Below are 21,650 nucleotides of genomic sequence, written 5' to 3'. Positions count from 1 at the left end.
TTGCTTCCCATTGGAAAGAGGAGGCCAGAAAAGGTAGGTGGCTCCAGCCTCGGTCCTTCATCCAGTGACATTTTTGAGCTCACTATTTCCTTCAACATCAAGTGGGACTTCCACAACTTGTCCACTACTAGTGCTGTCTTCAAGAGGCTTGGTGTCCTCTTTCACCCTATTTATTTTAAACTTTGCTAAAATAGTGTACAAAGGGATTTGACATGACCGTTGTGTGATTGCAAAAATTCTTTCTTTCTAGGGGCAGACCAGTATAAACATTGCTATGCCTTAGCAGCAGAATAACACACAGAATGATATTCCCGTCATTATAAAACAGCATGCTAAATACACCCTCAGACAGCACATCATCACTCCATTGCTCCATTTTGACTCCTGAATCCAATATGGACTACTGAGATTGTGAAATGGGAGTCTGAATGGGCTCCGAAGGTCAGAATCTTAGATGTAGCAGTATGTCACCTTCTTCATGTGTGGGAAAAACTAGTAATTTACTGTAGGGATAGATGCATGATACCACAGATGAGGGAATTCAGTTACGTGGAGAGATTGGAGAAGCTGGGATTGTTCTCCTTAGAGCAGAGAAGGTTAGGGGGAGGTTTAATAGAGGTGTTCACAAAGGGTTTTGATAGAGTAAATAGAGTGAAACTGTTTCCACTTGACAGGAGGGTCAGTAACCAGAGGACGTAGATTTAAGGTAATTGGCAAAAGAACTAGGGGGCAGATTTTTTTACGCAGTGAGTTGTTATGATCTGGAATGCACTGCCTGAAAGGATGGAAGCAGATTCAATGGTAACTTTCAAAAGGGAATTGGATAAATACTTGAAAAAGAAAATGGTTGCAGGGCTACGAGGAAAGAGGGGGACTAAGAGGGGGATAACTCTTTCAAAGAGCCAGTGCAATGTGCGAATGGCCTGCATCTGTGCTGTAAATTCTATGCACAGCGCTTGTTAAAGTCAAATATCGAAAGATATCCCATACCCGGTCCTTTCACACTGTCACAGAGGTTCTTGCTGAGGTCATCAACAATTTCATATAGCAGGGCGAAATCAGCCACGTTGTACATGTGGGTGGTATCCGGGTCAGTAGCAATCTGTCTCAACTCAGCTTCGTCAGCATTCTTAATACCTAAGAAACAACATCAGAATAGACAACAATCAGTACTGAACAACCACTGAAAGATACACAACATTGACTTCAAAACCTTCCTCTCTGTCTTCAAATCTCTCCATGATCTGTCCCCATCATAACTGCAAGTTTCTCCATTACAGGCTTCGCTCTTCAGTCTTTTGAATCTGGTCTGCTCTGTGTGATTTCCCCACTCCCACCCCCCCCCCCGACTCTTATCAATGGCAACCTGCTCCGGCATTCTGGAATTCTCTTCTGACCACTCTCCCCACCTCCGAAAGCCTCCTATCTCTTTGACCAATCTTTCTGGTCATCTCCTGTAACTTTTCCCCCACTTCATTCTCAATGTCCACCAGCATACCACCACCACCACCACCCTGCTCCCCCCACCGAAAAGCTCCTCAGGCATTTTGATAGCTGGAATTATATAAACATAAGTTCCTGTGATGAATTTAATGACATCTTCCCCGCCCTCGAATGAAATGCCTGAGACACTATGAATATTGAGAGAAGATTTCTGCTCTCACTAATCATAGCAGAATCACATATCTAAAATTAATGCACCTTTGATTTTGCTATAAATGACAAACTTCGTAAATCTCCCCCATTGTCATGTCTTTTTGTTATAAAATAATACCACAGGTACCATCTCATGCTAGATGGGTATGGTAGTGCAATGATTATGTTACTGGATTAATAACCCAGAGGATGTGTGTTTAAATCCCACCAATGGCAGTTTGACTACTTGAATTAAGTTTTTAAAAAATCTGGAAATAAAAATCTAGAATTAGTAAAAGTGACCATGAAGCTGTTGGATTGTCGTAAAAACTCAACTGGTTCACAAATTGATTGAGGTGTACAAAATTATGAGGGGCCTAGCTAGAGTAGACAGGAAGTACCTGTTTCCCCTAGCGGAGAGTTCAAGAACTAGAGGACATAGATTTAAGCTGATTGGCGGAAGGATTAGAGGGGACATGAGGAAAAACTTTTTTACCCAGAGGGTGGTGGGTGTATGGAATTCGCTGCCCGAATTGGTGGTAGAGGCAGGGACCCTCAACTCTTTTAAAAAGTACCTGGACCTGCACCTAAAGTGCTGTAAGCTACAGGGCTATGGACCCCGGGTGCTGGAAGGTGGGATTAGACTGGGCACCTGGTTGTTCTTCGAGCCGGCGCGGACACAATGGGCCGAATGGCCCCCTTCTGTGCTGCATCTTTTCTATGGTTCTATGGTTCTATGAATCTCCTTCAGGGACATAATATTTGATTAGTCTCGCAATATCAGTATGGCACTGATTGGACGATTTCTGAGAATGGTCAGCGTGTTGTGCACTCTGTGATGCCCAATTTACTCAATACGCCAAATACCTTTTCTTTCTCCCTTCCAGTCTTTGCGGCTCTGTTTTCCGTGCGATGCCAACTTACCAACAGCATAGAGCTCCACGTTGAGATCACGCAGACTCTCCGAAGGAGCACCAACATCATCCTGCGACTTGCCATCAGTGATGAGGACACCAATCTTGCGTGCGTTCGGACGAGCACCTGCATCTCTCTTGAAGTTGTTTTGCAATATGTAGTTTAGAGCAAGGCCTGAGAATAAGGGCAAACAAAAGGGCAATTTGCATAAATTATTGTGGGCCGATTAATTGAGAAATAAATTTAATGGGTTGAAGAGAATGAGCCTTTGGCTCAGTGGTAACATTCATGCCTCTGAGTCAGATGGTGAAGGCTTCAAGCCCGATGAGTGGAGACTAGAATATGGTCTCTAAATACTGGGTTGACATCCAGCGGGAGACTCGTGTCCAGACAGAGTGATCACTGGCTCAGGGGTAGTGTTCCTGCCTCTGAGTCAGAAGGGTTGGGTTTACGCCTCACTCCAGACAATCCTGGAGACTGGTGATCTGGCTCTGAATACTGGGTTGATGTCCAGCCGGGGTACTTGTGTCCAATGGGCGCAGGTGACCCTCCCCATCGTAAGGGTATTTGGGACTCTTTAGTGTTGCAGCCCACGTAGGAGAAGGTATTCCAAAGATAAAAACCACGATGAAGGCAAAGGTTTAGCTTAGTTACTCTTCCCTAGTAACTGGCTCAATAATCTCATGGGTGAGACTTGAGTTAGGACCTGCCCTAGAGGCAGAACACAATGGAATGGGTTGAAATGACACTAGTAATGAATAGGTTATAGTGCATTCATAAAAAATCCCATTGTCCACCAATTCAATACAGGTGGTAACCCCTTGATTTCAAATGAGTTAAAATACTGGGCAGTGGAGTTTTACAGGAATGCTTGTATGTTACTGACTTCACACCGTGCAATTTTACCCATGTATAAAAGACAGTTAATAGGGTGATATTTGGAGCAGGCTGCCGAGGCTCCCCACGAACATGGAAAATCAACAGGCGGACGCAAGTCCCACATGTATTTTTTCTCTAAAGGAAGACACGCTCATAATCCACTGAAAGAATGTAGGAGCAAAGATTCCATTAAAAAAATGTATACGGCACACCTTGACTTTGTGCGACAGTGTAAAACGGGTGATAGCGAGTCGGCAGCCCATCTTACATCTCTCCCGATTTCTATTTTCATTCACATCAATGGGGAGCGATGTATAACAGGCTGCTGAACCACTGCCACTAGTTTTACACTATCGCACAAAGTCAAAATCTGCCCCTGTGAATTTTCAATCCACACGAGAAAGAAACACCACAGTTTAACGTGCAATCAAATTTAATGTATGGTTTCTCCAGAATGTAAGAGGTGAAAGAAACTCTGCAGTGATCTCCCACAATGACATTTTGTCAAATATTTAGAAGAATTGTTACCATTGATTTTTTTGATGGCTGACATCTATGAACCCCCTACTTCAATCTCCTAAATCTGGAGAAATCACTGTAAATGTACATCTTTTTATTAAACTTTAGATACCTTGGCCATTCAAGGGGGCTGGAATACAATGGGGCGGAAGTTATGTTACAGTTATATAAAGCTCTGGTTAGACCCCATCTGGAGATACTGTGTTCAGTTCTGGGCACCGCACATCAGGAAGGATATATTGGCCTTGGAGGGGGTGCAGCGCAGATTCACCAGAATGTTACTGGGGCTTAAAGGGTTAAATTATGAGCACAGGTTGCATAGACTGGGCTTGTATTCCCTTGAGTATAGAATATTGAGGGGTGATCTAATTGAGGTGTTTAAAATGATTAAAAGATTTAATAGGGTAGATAGAGAGAAACTATTTTCTCTGGTGGAAGAGTCCAGATCAAGGGGGCACAACCTTAAAATTAGAGCCAGGCCATTCAGGAGTGATGTCAGGAAGCACTTCTTCACACAAAGGGGAGTGGAAATCTGGAACTCTCTCCCCCAAAAAAACTGTTGAGGCTGGGGGGGTCAATTGAACATTTCAAAACTGAGATTGATAGATTTTTGTTAGCTCCAAAAGGAAACCAAGGCGAGTAAATGGAGTTAAGATACAGATCAGCCAAGATCTAATTGAATGGCGGAACAGGCTCGAGGGGCTGAATGGCCTCCTTCTGTTCCTATGTTCCTAACACATCATCCAGATACATAGGATAAAACTGCTTACCTGTGAGGGTGTTGCCGCCCTTATAAGGTAAACCAGCTACAGCGTCCAGTAAGCTCGGCTTGTCCTTGTATTGGTTAAGGGTCCATTCGGTCCTTGGATCTCCGCTGTACTGTGCCAGGCCTTAACATTCAGACAAGGCAGAGAGTTGTTTTATGTCATTTGAAAGAAACAAATTGACGCATTGAAGCCAGGCTAACTCTGGGACAGCTTACCAAACTGTACTCTTTTTGGACTGATGTCGAAGACTTGAACCAGCTTGGCAATGAAGCTTCTGATCTGACGGAAGTTTAGTCGGCCGATACTCCAGGAGCCGTCCACGAGCAGCACAATATCTGCGGCTGCCGTGGTGCTACACTGCAGCCCTGCCACAGTATGAAAACAGTTACTAAAAGGAACAGACTTTCAATGCACACTTTTAAGCCTAGTTTTAAAAAGGAAATTGTAAACATTAAGAAGCACTTTCTGTTTCAGTTATTTAACAATGAGATGCTTAATCAACAAGAAGAACACAGTTTGCTTTAGAATATGGCTAAGCAACAAAATGCAAATACAGTGAAACTTGACTGCTGTGTCCACCTTTGCGACTGACCTTAAGTGACCCCTATAGGCAGGGCATCTCTGAACAGTGATGGAATTAATGTCGCCACTCACTGGAAACACATCTCTCTCTCCATCGTTCTCTCTCTTATGGACCTAAATTCGCTCTCCTCTATCTCCAGGTGGTCTTTAATACACGTTTCACTGTACCTTTAATCTTTTAAACCAAGCACGAAAATATTTCCTGCTATGTTTGGAGGTAATAATTGCGCACTGCAAAACCTAGCAGCTTAAAGGGGCAGTGCCTTCATGGCAATCGTTTGTCAAGCCTTTTTCCCGTTTGAGGAGGGAGAATAACCTGAAGAGCCTCATGCCACTTTGGTCACAATGACGTCACGTATGAGTAACTGAATGATGCATTTTGACGCAGTTTACGTCTATGCGTCACGTATTTTTAAGCCGACAGGGAAAAAAAAGTTTGGCAAAGGTTGCGCCCCTTTAAAGCTGCATCACCATTGGACAGTAGCAGAAGTTCATCCGGTAATTCTACCACTTAGCTACCAATAGTGCATTTTAAAATCAGCACTCAATTTAGATTTCTGAATTAGAAATTGATGAAAGAGGATTAATTATCTATTATGCCAATAGGGCAAGCATATTGTATTGCAAAAGCAGAATATACTGTTATAAATAAATTACCACAAAGCCCTGATTTTATATTCCCTGAAAAAATATGATTACAGCATTCTAAGTATGAATGGCCTTGGATTACTATCCTCCTTGCCAGTTAATTTTGGATAATGACTGTTGCTTTAGGCAGAAGATTGTCCCCATAATATTATCCTGCTTAGAGTCACCCAATGCTTTTGCCGATCCTTAGAATTCAATACCATGTATTCAATGGGCCAATACCAAATTAAATGCTGTAAGAACCCTGAAATACAGAAAATCATACCCGCAACACTGGCAAATCAAACAACAGGAAGGTTAGCATCATGACACAAATGTTCAAGGCTTCAGAGCAAAAACACAGTGCACAAACAAACCAAAACAATGGACAAGTTTTCTCAATCTTGGTCATCAAAAGTGAGCTGAAATATGAAACAACCCCCTGTAACTAGCGGCAACGAGCCCCAAATAATAGGAAGAAAGTGCGAATGATTGCATTGCACAAATACATGACACGCCAAAGACCACAATACGCAAACGAGGTTTGAAAGGAAAGTTTATTTAAATTTGTACAGTGCTTGCGTCTGTTTGAACATAATTTTGATTCTCTTTTGCAGATTTCATGGTGAACCATGCAATTTCTGGCTCTGTGCCACGCAATGACTCCTAGTCTATGGCCTGAAATGTACTCCTCTTGGTAAATTCTAGAAACATCCACTCCGTGACTGTGTGTGTTTCTTCCGTGCTCATGTTTGACTCCTGCTTTAAATGGGCGAAATACGGTAAGCAGGCACACGCTCCTAGCTGCTGAATTAAAAGTGAGTGAGGGGGAGGTTCCTCTTCTTCTATGTGAACGTCACACATTGATATTTTAAGGCATTGCATAGGAAGAAACAAACATCAATCAAAGCAGCTGATCCATGTACGATATATATACATATATATACTGTATATGATCACGACTGAAAAAAAAGAACAAGTTTATATTTTGAGCCAAGAAAACACATCTTAAAACACGTACAATAAAGAACTGGAAAATAGCCGCGGTGGTAAACCCTGCGACAGCATAAGATAGAGCTTCCAATCAGCAAAGTTCCCATATGGACACTTAACACACTCATATTACATTCCTCTGTGTGTTATGTCAACTCATTTAAAATAAACGGGTTAATGCCTGCGTATCAACAGAACATACAGGAAAGTAGTAGGGGCACATTAAGTGCTCAAAAAGATTAAACATGCTACTTTCCTGAGTGGAAACTCCAAGATCTACATTAAAATTAATCTGTTATCCTTGAGTTACAGAGTTTTATCAGTAAGCCTATATATAGCCCATCTATTAAAGAAAGACTTCCATTAATAAAAGCAAATGTTCTGAATGGTTTTGCTTTTTTGGGATCATTTCTACATTTCTTTCATCATTTAGTAAACTGTGGTTCCTCCAATCGGTGTATTAAAGATAGTAATTTCAAGGACCGTGCTGCCCATTTCCTTTATTGACTTAAAGGGACAATTGTGATACAAAAAAAAGAGTTCTGAGCCAGCCTCAGGAGAGCAGCGTACTGTATTGATATTTCACTGCCCGCACTATTGTTCCAATGTCAAGTTCCGATGCCACTGTAGCTTCTCCTTAGCATTATAAAGGAATGTTAACTCCCTTCAGTGTTTTAAAAACCTGCAGTGCTTATTTTTGTTTTTTTAAATTCTATTTAATCACATTGTTTCACACCAGTTGTGACGTTGGTTCAGAATGTTTGCATTTAGTCAAATTTCAGTGCAGGGCTAATAGTTCCAGAACCATAGAAGGAAACTAATGGAAGATTTGGGTGTTCACAGTAGGCAAGAGGGCCAACCATCTTCTCCTGCCCAAAATATAACGACATTGCTGTTATGGTGTTGGTTTAGAATCTTTGTTCTGTGAACTTTCTCTCAGCCTTTTGTTGTGAGTGTGGGTTTAGAATGTTTAGACTGTAATCATTCTTTACTTTACTGATCTGTGACGTATTGTCTACTGTTGTATGTCGTTATTTAGGATATTCTTTGTGAGCAATCTCTTCAAAGGAAGGATAATTCCTGTTTTTAGAATATCACGTGATGTCACCTCCACGCGACATTAATAATATTTCTTACAAATGACATCACGGTTACTGTAATATGGTGGAATATAACAGTAAAATTTTACATTGACACTCAGGGGCAATTAACTGCACAATTTTGCAACAGCCCTTTCACCACCTTAGAACTGCGAGGTCTTTGTTTAAATGCAACATTCACTATACTAAGATTAAGGTAATTTTGTTTTCTTCTTGACACTAGAGTAATAATGTCCTTGTACGAAGGTATAATGCATTTGTACAAAATTCCTCTTTGCGCAGAGATTCACATCTGCATTAAGGTAGCGCAGAGAGGAGTTTCATATGACCATATCAAATGTTCATAATTTCTACCCTAGTCTGAGGGAATTCAATTAACCCACACACCGTCTCCTAGGTTTATGACTTTAGTGCCATTAGTGATAATTCAATTTCTTTATACTGATGGCTTCAGAAACTCCTCCCACCCAGAACCACTGACTCCCTGTTCAAACATGAAAGATCCGCCTGGCCTGACGGCGTTAGCTGGGAGGTCTGGTGTTTGGCCACCTCCCAGGCCATCGCCAATGCCCACTGTAGCCGGCCACGAGGAGGCACCAGAAACAACCCCGACGCCACACTCCTCTTCTCTTTGTCATACGACACCTCGGCTCCTGCTCATCACCTCCCCAATGAATACGGCTCAGGTCAAGAACTGAAAGGATGGGACCTGAACCTGCATTAATCTACACCCTACACCCAGGAGATCCTTTTAATTGGGAAGATAAAGTGATTGGGAGTGGGCGCCATTTTTATTATATTTAAATCACAACTTTAATTAACGACGTCCTCTGACGATTAAGTGGGCTCAAGAGGGCAACTTGTTCCAAAATCTTTCGATCTGAATTAGCTGATCTCAGGCAGGGGTGGTAAATTGGAGGGAGGGAGGGGTCATGATTGACATCTCCTGCTCCTCCTGGCCCATAACGAAAATGAATTTATTTTTTTAAAACGTACTTTTCTGGGAACCCCTCTGGCCTCAGTTCCTGTTCCCGACAGGTTTGCCCTGACGGGGAAGCCATGGGGCATTTCCTGGGCAAGTCTGGGGTTGTGATTGCCGTCAGGCCCGATGATGTTATCGGAGTCCGATTTGCATATTTAAAGCAGGACCCCACCGTCTGTCGACGGGAGACCTGGCTCTCCTGCTATAAAGAGCAGGTTAAAATCGGGTCCCATGGGGAAGGCAGCAGGATCGGAGGGTGTAAGTCACACGGTGGCAGTTTAATCACCCACCCGCCCAGATTCCGCCAGGTGACGGGGAGGAGGGGAGTTAAAATTCCCTCCAAATTGTCTAGGGGTTCACATAATGTAAACAGGTAGTTTGGCTAGGCTCAGTGGAACAGGAGCCCTTATTACCTTTAGGAGAGGAGAGTAGAAACATTGGGGAAAATATGAATGTGGATCAACTTTTAAAATTTTTTTTACCATCAACTTTAGCTACAAAAAGGCCTCAGGAAAGAGTGGGGTCACTGCGACTGTAACATGCCCCGACATTTCGAACGCAGTAAATGAACCTGTTTACAGAAAGTATTAAAAATATGAAAACATTAAATTATTAAAAGCTGGGGGTCAATTGAAAATTTCAAAACTGAGATGGATAGGTTTTTGTTAGGGAAGGGTATTAAGGGATATTGAACCAACACGGGTAAATGGAGTTAAGATACAGATCAGCTATGATGTAATTAAATGACGGAACAGGTTCGAGGGGCTGAATGGCCTCCTCCTGCTCCTATTAGCACCAATGGCCAACTGGCACTGCTTTGAAGAGAAGCATTATGTTAAATCACGGATCAATCGGTACACTGGTTACCTGGTGGTCCCAGAGGCACTTCTGAGCCATCGTCAGAAAGTGTAGTCTGTTCCTCCCCCAAAAGTGGCAAACTTTCTCCACCATCAAACATTCCGGAAACAGCCACTTTGTAGGTGGTGCCAGCCCTGTAAGATCAAAAAAAAACATAGTTTGACATCATATTTGGTACAAAAACTTTTCTGTTACAATCAAAGCAAAGAACACAATTGTTTCGCCCACGAAGCAACACCTATGGCCCCTTGTTAACAACTCCAGCAGGATACGAGGAAAAGCCTTTTGTTTGACAGGCTCACCTCAATCAGGAGTCGGCCATACGGCCCCTCGAGCCTGCTCCGCCATTCAATAAGATCACAACTGATCTTCTACCTCAACTCCACTTTCCAGCCCAATCCCCATATCCCTTGATTTCCCTAGAGTCCAAAAATCTATCCATCTCAGCCTTGAATATATTCAACGACTGAGCATCCACAGCCCTCTGGGGTAGAGAATTCCAAAGATTCACAACCCTCTGAGTGAAGAAATTTCTCCTCATCTCCTAAATGGCCGACCCCTTATCTTGAGAATATGCCCCCAGAGTTCTAGACTCTCCAGCCAGGGGAAACAGCCTCTCAGCATCTACCCAGTCAAACCCTCTCAGAATCTTATATGTTTCAATGAGATCACCTCTCATTCTTCTAAACTCCAGAGAGTATTAGCCCATTCTACTCAATCTCTCCTCATAGAACAACCCTCTCATCCCAGGAATCAATCTAGTGAACCTTTGTTGCACCGCCTCTAAGGCAAGTATATCCTTCCTTAGGTAAGGAGACCAAAACTGTACACAGTATTCCAGGTGTGGTCTCACCAAAGCCCTGTACAATTGCAGCAAGACTTCCTTACTCTTGTACTCCAATCCCCTTGCAATAAAGACCAACATGCCATTTGCCTTCCTAATTGCTTGCTGTACCTGCATGTTAACTTCCTGTGTTTCGTGTACAAGGACAACTAAATCTCTCTGAACACTAACATTTAATAATTTCTCGCCATTTAAAAAATATTCTGTTTTTCTATTCTTCCTACCAAAGTGAATAACCTCACATTTCCCCACATTATACTCCATCTACCAACTTCTTGCCCACTCACTTAACCTGTCTATATCCCTTTGCAGACTCTTTGAATCCTCCTAACAATTTACATTCCCACCTAGCTTTGAATCATCAGCAAACTTGGATACATTACACTTGGTCCCTTCGTCTAAGTCATTAATATAGATTGTAAATAGCTGAGGCCCAAGCACTGATCCTTGAGGTACCCCACTAGATACAGCCTGCCAACCTGAAAATGTCCCGTTTATTCCTACTCTCTGTTTTCTGTCCGTTAACCAATCCTCTTTTCATGCTAATATATTACCCCCAACCCCAAAAGCCCTGATCTTGTGTAATAACCTTTTGTGTGGCACCTTATCGAATGCCTTTTGAAAATCCAAATATATTACATCCACTGGTTCCCCTTTATCTATCCTGCTAGTTACATCCTCAAAAAACTACAGTAGATTTGTCAAACACGATTTCCCTTTCATAAAACCTTGTTGACTCTACATTAAATCATATTATGATTTTCAAAGTGGCCTATTACTACGTCCTTAATAATAGATTGCAGCATTTTCCCAACTACTGATGTCAGGCTAATTGGCCTGCAGTTCCCTGTTTTCTCTCTCCCTCCTTTCTTGAATAGCGGGGTTACATTTGCTACCTTGCAATCCACTGGGCCCGTTCTAGAATCTAGGGAATTTTGGAAGATCACAACCAATGCATCCACTATCTCTGCAGCCACCTCTTTTAGAACCCTAGGATGTCGGCCAACAGGTCCAGGGGATTTGTCAGCTTTTAGTCCCATTAATTTCTCCAGTACTTTTTCTTTACTAATGTTAATTACTTTAAGTTCCTCACTTTTGTTAGACCCTTGATTCCCCACTATTTCTGGTATTTTTTTGTGTCCTCTACTGTGAAGACAGTTACAAAATATTTGTTTAACATCTCTACCATTTCCTTATTCCCCATTATAATTTCTCCTGTCTCAGCTTCTAAGGGACCCACGTTTACTTTTGCTACTCTCTTGCTTTTTACATACTTGTAGAAGCTCTTACAATCCATTTTTATATTTCTTGCTAGTTTACTCTCATATTCTATTTTCTCCCTTTTTATCAATTTTTTTGGTCATCCTTTGCTGGTTTCTAAAACTCTCCCAATCCTCAGGTTTACTGCTCTTCTTGGCAACATTATAAGCCTCTTCTTTTAATCCAATACTTTACTTAACTTCTTTAGTTAGCCATGGATGGATCACTTTTCCCGTGGAGTTTTTATTCCTCGATGGAATGTATATTCATTGAGAATTATGAGTTATTTCTTTAAATGTTTGCCATTGCATATCATATCTTTTAATCTAATTTCCCAATCGACCTTAGCCAACTCGCCCCTCATACCTATGTAATTGGCTTTGTTTAAGTTTAAGGCTCTAGTTTCGGACTTAAGTACGTCATTCTCAAACTCAACGAGAAATTCGATCATATTATGATCACTCTGTCCCAGAGGATCCCTTACTATGAGATTAATAATTAAGCGTGTTCTCATTTCACTAGACAAGATCTAAAATAGCCTGTTCCCCGGTTGGTTCCACGACATATTGTTCTAGGAAACCGTCCCAAATACATTCCATGAACTCATCCTCCAAACTACTTTTGCCAATTTGATTTGCCCAGTCTATATGAAGGTTAAAGTCCCCCACGATTATTGCATTACCTCTATTACAAGCTCCACTTATTTCTTGATTAATACTCTGTCCAACACTATAACTACTGTTAGGGGGCCTATAAACTACTCCCACCAGTGTTTTCTGCCCCTTGTTATTTCTTACCTTCACCCATACTGATTCTATGTCCTGATCTTCCGAGCCAAGACCCTTTCTCACTGTTGTCTTTATGTCATCGTTTATTATCAGGGCTAGCGACCCCCCACTCCTTTTCTATTTTGTCTGTCTTTTCGAGAAGTCAAGTACCCTGGAATATTTAGTTCCCAGCCTTGGTCAGCTTGCAACCACGTCTCAGTAATGGCAACTGGATCAAACCCATTTATCTCTATTTGTTCCATTAATTCATCTATCTTGTTACGAATGCTTCGTGCATTCGGAAAAAGCACCTTTAATTTTAACTTTTACCATTTTTCCCTGATTTGACCTTGATCACTGAAGCACTATTTCCATTGATCTCTGTCCCTTCCTCTCACATACTCTGTTTAACTTTACCCAAATTGCTACACTGCTCCATGATCTTAACTTTTCTCTTTAGATTTATAAATTTACCCTTTTAAGGACCCTCACCACCCCCCCACCCTTTTTAGTTTAAAGCTCTATCTACAGCCCTAGTTATTCGAGTCACCAGGACACTGGTCCCAGCCCGGTTTGAGTGGGGCCTGTCCCAATGGAACAGCTCCCTCTTTCCCCAGTACTGGTGCCAGTGCCCCATGAATCGAAACCCCTGTCTCCCACACCCCTCTGAGCCTCGCATTTAACTCTCTGATCTGTTTGACCCTGTGCCAATTTGCGCGTGGCTCAGGTAATAATCCAGAGTTTATTACCTTTGAGTTTAAGGTTGTTAATTTGGACCCTAGCTCCTCAACCTCCCTCAGCAGAACCTCATTCCTAGCTCTACCTATGTTGTTAGTTCCTACGTGGACCATGACAACTGGATCCTCCCCCTCATGCTCCAAGTTCTTCTCCAGCCACAAGCGGATTTCCTTAACCCTGGCACCGGGCAGGCAACACAGCTTTCGGGAGCATCTTAAAGGAGGAGAGAAAGGTAGAGGGGTTTAGGGAGGGAATTCCAGAGCTTAGGGCCTAGACATGGCTGCCAATGGTGGGGCGAAGGAAATCGGGAATGCGCAAGAGGCCAGAGTTGGAGGGGCGCAGGGATCTCGGTGGGTTGTGGGGCTGGAGGAGGTCACAGAGATAGGGAGGGGCAAGGCCATGGAGGGATTTGAATACAATGATAAGAATTTAAAATTCGAGGCATCGTCGGACCGGGAGCCAATGTAGGTCAGCAAGCACAGGGATGATGGGTGAACGAGACTTGGTGCGAGTTAGGATGGGGCAGCAGAGTTTCAGACTGGCTCAAGGTTACAGATGGTGCAAGGTGGGAGGGCAGCCAGGAGAGCATTGGAATAGTCAAGTCTGGAGCTGACATGGGCGCGGATGTGGGTTCCAGCAGCACTTGGGCTGAGGCAGGGGCGGAGAGGGGCGATATTACGGAGGCGGAAGTAGGCGGTCTTGGCGATGGAGAGGATATGGGGACAGAAGCTCAGCTCAGGGGCAAATAAAAGCAGATTGGCGAACAAGGAGTAAAATAATCCATCCTGCCAACACCAGACAGTGGGCAAAGATTCATCTGGAACACAGGCTTTCATGTGATACATGCCACAGCTTCACATCCAATTGCTATGCATGAAGAACACAATAAGAATAAACCTACAATGTCCTGCAGGCACGCTGTAGTTGGCCCTGTTTAACAGCACTGAATGCCTTTGATTGACAAACTGTTCCAAGTGGCTGCAATCAAAAGTGCATTAAGTAAATGTTTAAATATGATAATTCCCTCGTGAGCATCAAAATCTGTTTCAGACGTTAGCTTCCCCCCCCCTTTCAAGTAACAAGTAACATAGTCAAGTAAATAAATGAAACACTGACATTTAATTGCACCTATGGGAGGTGACCCAATTCTAAAGTAATCTGAGGTATAAAAAAAATTAAAAGGATGAAGCACAAAAAAAACTTAAGTATAAAAACAGTTGCGTCATGGCTTAATGGAAAACAGATAAAGCAATCAACAAACATTTCGTCAGGATAATGGCGAGGGTAGCTACATCATTTGATTTTATCCCTGGGCTGCAGCTTTGAGTTGGGACAAGTGAGTAATCTGTAGGCTGTTGATTCAGCTGCTATGAAGCACAGGGCCCCAGTGCTCAGGTGGACCAAAAATCAATGGCTGGCAGAAAGGGGATCTGATCAAACAGATGATAATGTAAAGAAGATGTGAGCAGTAAGGAAATTAATGTAAACCATCCACTGCATTCCCCAAACTGGCCTGCAATCATCCTTTCATCGCAATCACTCATTCCATGACAATAATGATGATTCTATTTGGTTGCAGTGCACCACTGCCGTTGCAGTTTCATTGTTATTAACAATAAAGAAGAAACTATTCTTGAACTTTCTAATGTCACTGGGGCATTTGCTCTTTTGAGGATATGCGGCCAGCTCACGTATCACGATCAGGTTCGAGGAACAAGTTTCCAGGCCAATGCTCGTTGACGCCAAGCCCCCGCTGACTGCATCGTCTCACCTATTCTCCCACCCCTTTTCAACCTTGGTCAACAACTGCCCTTGGTCCTTCACCCAACTTTCTCCCTAAGAACAACAGTTAATAGAGCGAATTGCAGAAGTCCCAGGCTTTGTTCCTTCCAATTAGACACATTTGGAAGAGTTTAAATGGCTGAACTTGAAAAAAAATGTGAAAAGATTGAAGCAGCCGCATGATTAAACAGAAGTCTCTTGAGATCTACAGCAATAGGTGCATTCTATTTTTTATTAAGGCAAATCAACTCATCATTTCTCAGTGCAGGGATGAACCCTATTTCTACTTACCTTATCACTTTTTATTTCCAAAACTTGTCCCATTAAGATTGGGACACAAATCAATCCATCAAAATACCAAAAAAGAATGGATATCAGACAATCGCTAGAAAGCAATAATCTCATTGATGGATTCTGATGGCTTATACATAGAATAACGGATACCTGGGAGTGTGATACAGGTTGGAATCTAATCGAGGGGTTCAGATGGTTTATATATAGAATAATGGATACCTGGGAGTGAGTTACAGGCTGGAATCTAATCGAGAGGTTCAGATGGTTTATAAATGGAATAATGGATACCTGAGAGTGAGTTACAGGCTGGAATCTAATCGAGGGGTTCAGGTAGTTTATTGATGCAATCTAATAATGGATACTTAGAACCGAGTTCCACAGACTGCAGTGCCAAGTATCAACAGATGAGTGTAATGTCAGTATGACAAGTTTAGGTAGGCAGTTCCCATTATAAATGTGGACATTTGAATTTATAATGGAAATATAAAAATGGAGGTCAGAGCATCAGGGCCTTCTCCCGCTCGTCCCCTGTAACTTCGATGTAAGTGCTGCAGAAATCATGGAAAAATGGAGTAAGCAGTGTTTACCCCATTATTCCTGGGATTCCGTGGTTTTTGCCGCTGAAGTTAGGGCAGATGGCCAGCAGAATCCCTGCGGAAATCTTCTTCCCATGACTTTAAACTGGGGACTGAATTCCATCTGTGCGTTCTGGTCCAATTCTTTCCCACCCCTAGCCCCGCTGCTCCTGAAGACGACATAAGGGGGATAAAATTAGACTTGGGCGGGGATGCAAAACGGGCGATAGCACACCTGCCGGCAGTAATACGCCAAGCCCAATATTCAGTACGTCATAAGACACTGATATGCATATTAAAAGGGCCTAGCCACTGACGCAGGCAGGTGCTCTGGCTGCCCAGCGAGAGGCCCTGTGCAAGATAGGTCTGGCCACACAGTTGGCGAGAAGGGGACAGTAAGTCGTTCCTCACCATTTTCGAGGAGCTACCGGACCATTTCCGCTGGGCGGGAGGCCTCAAAATTTACCCAAATAGTCTAAACTCACACCACAACAACAGGATAACAGAATATTCATAGTCTAAAGATTGTAAACCCACATCTCAACTATAGGATAAGGGAACATTCACAGTCTAAAGATTCTAAGCCCATTCATGCACCAAAATAGTCCACGAAAATACATTACCGCCAACTGCACTGGAAGCAAATCATAAAAGAATGTAGTGCATTATTAAACCCATTGAATCTCTTTACAATATTATTTTGTAATGTAAAAATACCCTGAGCTTTTGATCTCAATTGTATCACTATTGAGAGTTCCGGAGAGGAAGCCAATGCTTCTCATTGAGAAAGGCGGCAAATCACCCCATGTTGGTCTCATCTTTTTTATTCGTTCATGGGACGTGGGCGTCGCTGGCGAGGCCGGCATTTATTGCCCATCCCTAATTGCCCTTGAGAAGGTGGTGGTGAGCCGCCTTCTTGAACCGCTGCAGTCCGTGTGGTGAAGGTTCTCCCACAGTGCTGTTAGGAAGGGAGTTCCAGGATTTTGACCCAGTGGCGATGAAGTCGGGATGGTGTGTGACTCGGAGGGGAACGTGCAGGTGGTGTTGTTCCCATGTACCTGCTGCCCTTGTCTTTCTAGGTGGTAGAGGTCATGGGTTTGGGAGGTGCTGTCGAAGAAGCCTTGGCGAGTTGCTGCAGTGCATCCTGTGGATGGTACACACTGCAGCCACGGTGCGCCGGTGGTGAAGGGAGTGAATGTTTAGGGTGGTGGATGGGGTACTAATCAAGCGGGCTGCTTTATCCTGGATGGTGTCGAGCTTCTTGAGTGTTGTTGGAGTTGCACTCATCCAGGCAAGTGGAGAATATTCCATCACACTCCTGACCTGTGCCTTGCAGATGGTGGAAAGGCTTTGGGGAGTCAGGAGGTGAGTCACTCGCCGCTGAATACCCAGCCTCTGACCTGCTCTTGTAGCCACAGTATTTATGTGGCTGGTCCAGTTAAGTTTCTGGTCAATGGTGACCCCCAGGATATTGACGGTGGGGGATTCAACGATGGTATTGCTGTTGAATGTCAAGGGGAGGTGGTTAGACTCTCTCTTGTTGGAGATGGTCATTGCCTGGCACTTGTCTGGCACGAATGTTACTTGCCACTTATAAGCCCAAGCCTGGATGTTGTCCAGGTCATGCTGCATGCGGGCACGGACTGGTTCATTATCTGAGGGGTTGCAAATGGAACTGAACACTGTGCAATCATCAGCGAACATCCCCATTTCTGACCTTATGTTGGAGGGAAGGTCATTGATGATGCAGCTGAAGATGGTTGGGCCTAGGACACTGCCCTGAGGAACTCCTGCAGCAATGTCCTGGGGCTGAGATGACTGGCCTCCAACAACCACTACCATCTTCCTTTGTGCTTGGTATGACTCCAGCCACTGGAGAGATTTCCCCCTGTTTCCCAGTGACTTCAATTTTACTAGGGCTCCTTGGTACCACACTCAGTCAAATGCTGCCTTGATGTCAAGGGCAGTCACTCTCACCTCACCTCTGGAATTCAGCTCTTGTGTCCATGTTTGGACCAAGGCTGTAATGAGGTCTGGAGCCCAGTGGTCCTGGCGGAACCCAAACTGAGCATCGGTGAACAGGTTATTGGTGAGTAAGTGCCGCTTGATAGCACTGTCGACGACACCTTCCATCACTTTGCTGATGATTGAGAGTAGGCTGATGGGGTGGTAATTGGCCGGATTGGATTTGTCCTGCTTTTTGTGGACAGGACATACCTGGGCAATTTTCCACATTGACGGGTAGATGCCAGTGTTGTAGCTGTACTGGAACAGTTTGGCTATAGGCACGGCTAGTTCTGGAGCACAAGTCTTCAGCACTACAGCCGGGATGTTGTCGGGGCCCATTACCTTTGCTGTATCCAGTGCACTCAGCCATTTCCTGATATCACGTAGAGTGAATCGAATTGGCTGTAGACTGGCTTCTGTGATGGTGGGGATATCGGGAGGAGGCCGAGGTGGATCATCCACTCGGCACTTCTGGCTGAAGATGGTTGCCAACGCTTCAGCCTTGTCTTTTGCACTCACGTGCTGGACTCCGCCATTATTGAGGATGGGGATGTTTACAGAGCCTCCTCCTCCCGTCAGTTGTCTACCTTCTGGCAGACAGCTATACTCAGTTATTGGCTAAGTCTCCAAAATGTAAGGGAAATAGAAGGTAGTTCTCTCAAGATCATAGCCAGTCTCTCGGTTAAAAAACATTCCAGATCTGCTCTCAATGTTCATGATTTCACCTGTCAATACAATAATAGTCGTGCAAACTCGTTCCCAGACTTCTCAGTACGCCACAAATAAAGAAGTAATATTGTCCAGTTCTGTGTTTGCTGCCGTACCTCAACTCTTCCAGTACCACGGTTGTGTCATATGGTCCCAGCACCATTTCCCCCAGTTGTTCTTCACTCCCGCTTGGATGGTAGATGACCTTGTATCCTTTTACTTCCCCTGGAGAAGGCTCCCAGGTCACCCTGAAGCTTGTTCTTGCAGCATCAGAGGTTTGTAAGTTTTGGGGAGATTTGTACGGTGAGGCTGATGGAGTGGGGAAGGGAGAAAAATCCTCATATTAGTAGCTGAGATGACAACTTCAACACAGCCATCAATTAAAGCAACGTAACTCACTGAAAAGGTTACATACGAACATACGAAAATATCAGACAGGGAAAGACCAACTGGTCCATCCAGCACATTTGTTCCGCACATTTGTGATGTCTTATGCAACATGATACAGACACTCCCCACCAATCCGGAGGTATTTAATCTCCTGCAAGAGGTGGAGAAACAAATAAAAACCCAGGACAATTAGAGAAAAAATTCTGGAAAATTCCTCCCCGACTCCCCCTCCCCCGCCACTTTTAGGCGTTGAAACCTAGTCCAGGAGACCACATCGGCCCTGATTTATGCTATAGGATACCTACCTCCTGTGTAACATGATCCCTTTCCTAAATTATATCGCAGATGAGCATTGCTATAACACGACTCATTGTGAAACCGTGACTAATTGTACCTTTTATGGGTTGTACAACACTCAAAAGCAGAGTGTCTCCATCTGCACTGACATCACATGAACAAGCAAGTAGCAACAGAGGTGGAAGAGCTTTGTTCTTAAAGTAAAATTGTTACGTCTTAAAGACCTTGTTAAGTCTCCCAAAGTGGTGCCAGTGTCCTGGGGCGTGGCCAGACCCCTTTTTAAAACTCTCTCTCCCTCCTCTTCATCTCACTCTTGTAACCACACTTCTGAACTTTCCTTTCTGATCTAATCACTTCTTGACTTTGCCTCGTAGTCTTTTCAACCTTGATGGTGTTGTGCACTGCAGCTCTTACAAGAAATAATTCAACCATCCAGTTCTCCTTCCATGCTTAACCTTTCTATGATTCTAAACAACAACTTGCATTTATATTGCATCTTTAACGTAGTAAAATGTCCCAAGGTGTTTCACAGGAGCAATTATTAAACAAAATTTAACACTGAACCACATAAGGAGACATTAGGACCAAAAGCTTGGTGAAAGAGATAGGTTTTAAGGAGCATCTTAAAGGAGGAAAGAGTGGTGGAGAGGCAGAGAAGTTTAGGGAGGGAATTCCAGAGTTTAGGGCCCAGGCAGCTGAAGGCACGGCCGCCAATGGTGGAGCGATTAAAATCGGGAATGCACAAGAGGCCAGAATTGGAGGAGCGCAGAGATCTCGGAGGATTGTAGGGCTGATGGAAGTTACAAAGATAGGGAGGGGACGAGGCCATGGAGGGATTTGAAAACAAGGATGTGAAGTTTAAAATCGAGGCTTTGCCGGACCGGGAGCCAATGTAGGTCAGCGAGCACAGGGGGTGATGGGTGAATGGGACTTGGTGCGAGTTAGGATACGGGCAGCAGAGTTTTGGATGAGCTCAAATTTATGGAATGGCTCGAATATTTACAGATGGTTAGGAGACTTTAACGTAGTAGATTCCTTTGCCAATAGTGACCTGCTTTCAATCCTCTGTAGCACAGAAACTGCTATCGGTGATTTTAGATGACAAATGCTTAACACATTTTCATGATATTCCCCTGACCGCTATTTTAACAGAGGGGTTAACTCGTTTAAAATAAAACAAAAATAAGAACTTATATAAGCACATTAAACATTCAACTGCTCAGAAAAGAAAGAACTTGAATTTATATTGGGCCTTTCATGACCTCAGGACGTCCCAAAGGGCTTTACAGCCAATAAAGTACTTTTGAAGTGTAGTCACTGTTGACATGTAGGAAACGCGGCAGCCAATTCGCTCACATCAAAGTCCCACAAACCGCAATGTGAGAATGATCAGATAATCTGTTTTAGTGATGTTGGTTGAGGGATAAATTTTGGCCAGGACACCGGGGAGAACTCCCCTGCTCTTCTTCGAAAAAGTGCCATGGGATCTTTTACGTCCACCTGAGAGGGCAGATGGGGCCTCGGTTGAATGTCTCACCTGAAAGACGGCACCTCCAACAGTGCAGCACCCCCTCAGTACTGCACCTAAGTGTCAGCCTAGATTATGTGCTCAAGTCTCTGAACTGGTAATATAATACTCTGGAGTAATAAATAATATCACAAACACATCATTCCCAGAAACAGAGAGCATAATAAATATAAAATAGAAGAGCTGAACTCCATGTGCCCTCTGATTGGGAACATCTATTAAGAAACACTCTAAACCCCAGCACAGGTTTTACAGGTAACACAATCTCACCTGTAGTTCCTTGCCCCGATCTTAATTTTCCTTCTCCTTTTCTATATATTGGATTCACGGTGACATCGTACGTTGTTTGAGGATTGAGCCGTCTTAGGACCGTGGAGGTCAGATGTGATGGAACCTTGGTGGCAATAGACCTCCCCCCAGCGGTGGGCCGGTAGATGAGTTTGTAGTTCATGACGTTTCCTGGAGCAGGCTGCCACCTCACGCGGAAAGTGCTGACCGTTTCGTCCGATATGGTCAGAGTCTTGGCCTCTGGTGTAGCTGTTCCACAGCAGAAGACAAAAAATATTGTAGTTGCGTTTTTGACAAATTGTTTTCAAGAACTTT

The 21,650-nt window shown here is 43.6% G+C and overlaps 1 protein-coding gene across 1 annotated transcript in view; it reads right to left on the bottom strand.

The window, feature by feature from the left end:
• col12a1a (collagen, type XII, alpha 1a) overlaps window positions 1–21,650 on the bottom strand; it is a 256,730-nt gene that overhangs the window by 160,039 nt on the left and 75,041 nt on the right. Inside the window, exons 14-20 of the mRNA XM_067988546.1 lie at window positions 21,318–21,584; window positions 18,949–19,141; window positions 9,867–9,991; window positions 4,931–5,080; window positions 4,719–4,838; window positions 2,560–2,724; window positions 991–1,137 (exon numbers count right to left, since the gene is read on the bottom strand). Coding sequence (XP_067844647.1) covers window positions 991–1,137; window positions 2,560–2,724; window positions 4,719–4,838; window positions 4,931–5,080; window positions 9,867–9,991; window positions 18,949–19,141; window positions 21,318–21,584 — 1,167 coding nt within the window. The remainder of the gene's footprint in view (window positions 1–990; window positions 1,138–2,559; window positions 2,725–4,718; window positions 4,839–4,930; window positions 5,081–9,866; window positions 9,992–18,948; window positions 19,142–21,317; window positions 21,585–21,650) is intronic.

Source organism: Heptranchias perlo, chromosome 8 (assembly GCF_035084215.1).
Source record: "Heptranchias perlo isolate sHepPer1 chromosome 8, sHepPer1.hap1, whole genome shotgun sequence".
In the NCBI taxonomy this organism is placed as follows: Eukaryota; Metazoa; Chordata; class Chondrichthyes; order Hexanchiformes; family Hexanchidae; genus Heptranchias; species Heptranchias perlo.
Note: the sequence above shows the minus strand (reverse complement) of the source record. Positions and strands in the feature narration are given on the sequence as shown.